This window comes from Saimiri boliviensis, chromosome 5 (genome assembly GCF_048565385.1).
Source record: "Saimiri boliviensis isolate mSaiBol1 chromosome 5, mSaiBol1.pri, whole genome shotgun sequence".
Lineage (NCBI taxonomy): Eukaryota > Metazoa > Chordata > Mammalia > Primates > Cebidae > Saimiri > Saimiri boliviensis.
This window is the reverse complement of record NC_133453.1, coordinates 9,145,663-9,150,421: the sequence shown is the minus strand read 5'-3', so window position 1 is coordinate 9,150,421 and position 4,759 is coordinate 9,145,663. Positions and strand designations below refer to the sequence as shown.

The 4,759-nt window shown below is 62.2% G+C and overlaps 1 protein-coding gene across 1 annotated transcript; it reads left to right on the top strand.

The window, feature by feature from the left end:
• Positions 1-462: 462 nt before the first annotated feature.
• On the top strand, positions 463-3,430 carry ALPI (alkaline phosphatase, intestinal). Its single transcript, XM_010347196.3, has 11 exons — positions 463-529; positions 611-727; positions 839-954; positions 1,158-1,332; positions 1,409-1,581; positions 1,814-1,948; positions 2,044-2,116; positions 2,247-2,381; positions 2,471-2,662; positions 2,886-3,002; positions 3,114-3,430. The coding sequence occupies exons 1-11, from the start codon at positions 463-465 to the stop codon at positions 3,428-3,430; spliced, it is 1,617 nt and encodes a 538-aa protein (XP_010345498.2).
• Positions 3,431-4,759: the final 1,329 nt, after the last annotated feature.

Genomic DNA, 4,759 nt, shown 5'->3' with positions numbered 1-4,759 from the left:
GGAAGACACAGCCCAGGCCTGGCTGGCCCAGGGCACTGGCCCTTCGCCCGACCCCGCATCCTCACGACATAGGTGTGGGTACCCACACACACCAAGTGGGTCCAGGGCAGCCAGGCCACCAAATATGCCTCCTTTCATGCTCCTCTGGGGCTCGTGGGCTGTGTGTTCCCAGTCTCACGTTTCTTCACACCAGAACAGAGCCAGGCAGTAGCTGGGAAATATGAACCAATGAGGCAAAGGAAGGAGGGGCACTGTGAGCCACACCCTGTCCCTTCCCTTCAGCAAGCTTGGCTTCAGGTCACAGGACTGGGTGGGGTCAAGATGGACACCAGGGGCGTGAGGAGAGACGTGGAACATTTATAGCCAGGGGCAAAGTCCTCCCCTGATTTAAACCCAGGTAGCCTGCACTGTAGCTGGTTATCTGGTGTCCCCACCTCGCCTCCCTCCTGCTGCCCCCAAGACATGCAGGGGCTGTGGGTGCTGCTGCTGCTGGGCCTGAGGCTACAGCTCTCCCTGGGCGTCATCCCAGGTAATGAGGCTCCCCTGCTGTTCTGCATACAGGGCACCCCCCAGCCCAGGCTGACCTGATCTCTACTCTCCCCCTGGCCAGCTGAGGAGGAGAACCCAGTCTTCTGGAACCGCCAGGCAGCTGAGGCCCTGGATGCCGCCAAGAAGCTTCAGCCCATCCAGAGGGTCGCCAAGAACCTCATCCTCTTCCTAGGCGACGGTGAGTGAGCAAGGCTGTCCAGCCCGCAGCCCTCACAGTCCCAGCACCCGGACTGTCGGTGGTTCCAGGACAGCCCTGGGGCCCAAGGCTCACACATTTCTGCTCCTTCAGGGATGGGAGTGCCCACAGTGACAGCCACCAGGATCCTAAAGGGGCAGAAGGAGGGCAAACTGGGGCCTGAGACGCCCCTGGCCATGGATCGCTTCCCATACGTGGCTCTGTCCAAGGTGAGGGCTGGGCCACCTCGGAGTCCTCCAAGCAGAGAAGAGGAATCCTGGCTATGGAGGGCGGGAGGAGGGAAGGACTCCGGACAGCTGGGGCCTGAGTTGGGAGCTGGGGGCAGTTAGGATTCCAGAGGACCAGAACCAGTGCTCTGCTTGGGGTCTGTGTATCTGCCCCAAAGTAGAGCCCAGGGTGTCTCCGTCCCCAGACGTACAATGTGGACAGACAGGTGCCAGACAGCGCAGGCACAGCCACGGCCTACCTGTGCGGGGTCAAGGCCAATTACCAGACCATCGGCTTGAGCGCAGCCGCCCGCTTTAACCAGTGCAACACGACCCGCGGCAACGAGGTCGTCTCCGTGATGAACCGGGCCAAGAAGGCAGGTGAGCTGGGGCCCGCTGCGGGGTCAGGGCCAGGTCACAGACCTCTGTCGCATACCCTGACCTCTGTCACCTTCAGGGAAGTCAGTGGGAGTGGTGACCACCACACGGGTGCAGCACGCCTCCCCAGCCGGTACCTACGCACACACGGTGAACCGCAACTGGTACTCAGATGCTGACATGCCTGCCTCGGCCCGCCAGGAGGGCTGCCAGGACATGGCCACGCAGCTCATCTCCAACATGGACATTGACGTGAGACCCCAAGGCCAAGGGCTGGGGCTGGGCAGAGTGGAGGGTGGGAGCACAGGCTCAGATCCAGGCAACCAACAGCCTGATGGGGCCAGCAGGGTCTGGAGGTTGGAGACGTAGAAGGTGCAGCACAGGCGGGGCCTTTCCCACATGAGGGGAGCCAAGGGCTATGCATGGGGAGGGAGCACAGGGCCAGCCAGGCCCCAAACCCACCTGCCCCATCCTCTGTCCCCAGGTGATCCTGGGTGGAGGCCGAAAGTACATGTTTCCCACGGGGACCCCAGACCCTGAGTACCCAAGTGATGCCAGCCAGAACGGAATCAGGCTGGACGGGAAGAACCTTGTGCAGGAATGGCTGGGGAAGCACCAGGTGATGGGGGCTGGTGGGTGTGGGGGGCACAGCAGGGGGAGTGCAGGGGCGTGGGGCTCGGGGCTGTGGGCTGAGGCCTGGCTGTGTCCCTCCAGGGTGCCCGGTATGTGTGGAACCGCACTGAGCTCATGCAGGCTTCCCTGGACTCCTCTGTGACCCACCTCATGGGTAATGACCCCCTTCCTGCCCTGGCACCCTTTGGACAGCCTCAGATGGCACCTTCTGAGACTGTGTGCACATCTGCCAGCACCCTTACACCCCCAGCCTGCCAGTCACCACCGAGCCCCTTGTCCCACAGGTCTCTTCGAGCCTGGAGACACGAAATATGAGATTCACCGAGACCCCGAACAAGACCCCTCCTTGATGGAGATGACAGAGGCTGCCCTACGCCTGCTGAGCAGGAACCCCCTTGGCTTCTACCTCTTCGTGGAGGGTGTGTGGTGTCCCCTGGGGAGTGAAGCAAGGCGGGGCAGGGCAGGGCAGGGCAGGTTCAAGCATCACACCGCTCTGGCCTTCCTGCAGGCGGCCGCATCGACCATGGTCATCATGAGGGCATAGCTCATCATGCGCTGACGGAGGCGGTCATGTTCGACGACACCATTGAGAAGGCGGGCCAGCTCACCAACGAGGAGGAGACGCTGACCCTCGTCACCGCTGACCACTCCCATGTCTTCTCCTTTGGTGGATACACCTTGCGAGGGAGCTCCATCTTCGGTAGGCCTGGGGAGAGAGGCAGGTGCTGCTGCATCAATTATGTGGGCGAAGGCTGGGCCTCAGTTTTCTCCTTTGTGAAATATGCATAATATTGGCACCTGCCTTGCAGAGATCTTGTGAGCACCGAATCCCTGAACAGGCAAAAAGTGGCGATGCCTGGCACATGGGAGGCGCTCCCACAGCTGCGTTCAGCTCAACCACAGGGACCCCCATCTTCCCACAGGGCTGGCCCCCAGCAAGGCTCAGGACAGCAAAGCCTACACATCCATCCTGTATGGCAATGGCCCAGGCTATGCGTTCAACTCAGGCGCGCGACCAGACGTGAATGAGAGCGAGAGCGGTGAGTGGGGCTGGATGGCGGCTCGGGGTGCCAGGGGGCCAGGGATGGAGGCATTCTTCTCGGGAGGGGGACGCCACCGCCTTCCCTGAACTGCACTCATCTTCCTATCAGGGAGCCCCGATTACAAGCAGCAGGCGGCGGTGCCCCTGTCGTCCGAGACCCACGGAGGCGAAGACGTGGCGGTGTTCGCGCGCGGCCCGCAGGCGCACCTGGTGCACGGTGTGCAGGAGCAGACCTTCGTAGCCCACGTTATGGCCTTCGCCGCCTGCCTGGAGCCCTACACGGCCTGCGACCTGGCACCCGCCACCGGCACCACCAGTGTCGCGCCTCTCGCCCGTACCACCAACGCCGCCCACCTGGCTCCCCAGTCGCTTCCTCTGCTGGCCGGGACCCTGCTGCTGCTGCTGGGGGCGGCCGCTGCTCCCTGAACGCCCCACCCCGGAATTCTCCTGCTCCCCACCTCCAGGGGTCGTGCCCTGGTCCCTGTCCCGAGCTGCCACTCCCAGAGAACACACACAGGTGTCCTGCCGCTGGACCTTCACCTCCTAGAGATAAACCAGCCTCAACTGGTGCGGTGCTGCCCTTCTTCGCTCCGTATCCCCTGCAGGGAGCAGAAGCACAGGGAGCCGGGGGAGCTGAGCCTGGAATTCCCAGGACCAACCTCCCCCCGACCCCGCACCCAGCTGCTCTCTGATTCTTCCTCCCAACTCCAGAGAATGCAGATTTGTGCCATGCAGCTGCCACCCAGCCCCCACCCCGCCTCTAGCCTGAGGAGGACCACACAGGCATGGACCCAGAGATGTCCTCCCACCCGGGACACGACACACTCAGACCGTGTGCCCCACCATTCTTAGCTTCAGTCCTGGCAGCTAAGGACTTGAGTGCTCTTCCTGGAGAAGAGCAGCTTCCCACCACCCTGCAACCCACCTTCTAACCCTGTAACCCACCCAGGGAGGCTCTGGGGTGGGGATCCCCAGGGGGCCTTGACACAGTCCTCTGCTGTCTCCCCACTGGGATCATTCCACGACCCTGCACCTGACCAGGGGACCAATGAGGCAGACGCTTGCCCCAAGTCACAGCCACTCTGATGCTCGAAGCCCCCTAAGGTCAATTTCAGCATCCACCTGAGATCCGAGGAGCGGTTGGGAAGCTCTGGGTGCAGGGCAGCAGCCCAGACCCAGAGCCCCTCCCAGGACATCTGAACTCTGGGCATAGATTTCTCAACAAAGAAGACTCCCCTGCCTCCTCAAGGCCTCCATTCTCCTGGGAGACAAAGCAGTAAATAATAAAAGGAAGTGTTAGACAATGCAATGCCAGTACTACTTCCTAGGAGAAAAATCATGAGTGCCTGTGGGCACGGTGTCTGGAGGGGTGGATAACGCAGGCCAGGAGGGGCTGCTGAGGAGCAGACGGTTGAGCAAGAGACCTGAACAGAGTGACTGGGGGCTTGAGCAAGGTGGCACAGCAGTGCCAAGGCCCTGGGGCAGTGCCGGCTGGTGCTCTGGGAGGCCGGTAGCTGGATCAGAGTAGGTGAGTGGGTAGGTGGGTAGAAGGGGGGAAAGCCTGTCGGGTCAGGAGAGTGGGGGGCATCGGGGACCGTGAAGTCTGGGTGGAGGGGTGTGGTTGGAGGTCTTTGAGGGGGATATGTATGGCCTGCCCTGGTTGGGAAATGAGCGCTCTGGCTGCTGCCAGGAGAAGGGTCTGGTCTTTTGGGTGGAGGGTGTGGGTGGTAGAGGGTAGAGGGCAGAGGTGAGAGC

Excerpts from the sequence above, each read along its gene's own strand:
- ALPI (XM_010347196.3), top strand. The coding sequence starts at position 463 with ATGCAGGGGCTGTGGGTGCTGCTGCTGCTGGGCCTGAGGCTACAGCTC. Across the intron at positions 955-1,157 it reads CATACGTGGCTCTGTCCAAG|ACGTACAATGTGGACAGACA; the intron begins GTGAGGGCTGGG and ends CTCCGTCCCCAG. Across the intron at positions 2,382-2,470 it reads CTTCTACCTCTTCGTGGAGG|GCGGCCGCATCGACCATGGT; the intron begins GTGTGTGGTGTC and ends GCCTTCCTGCAG.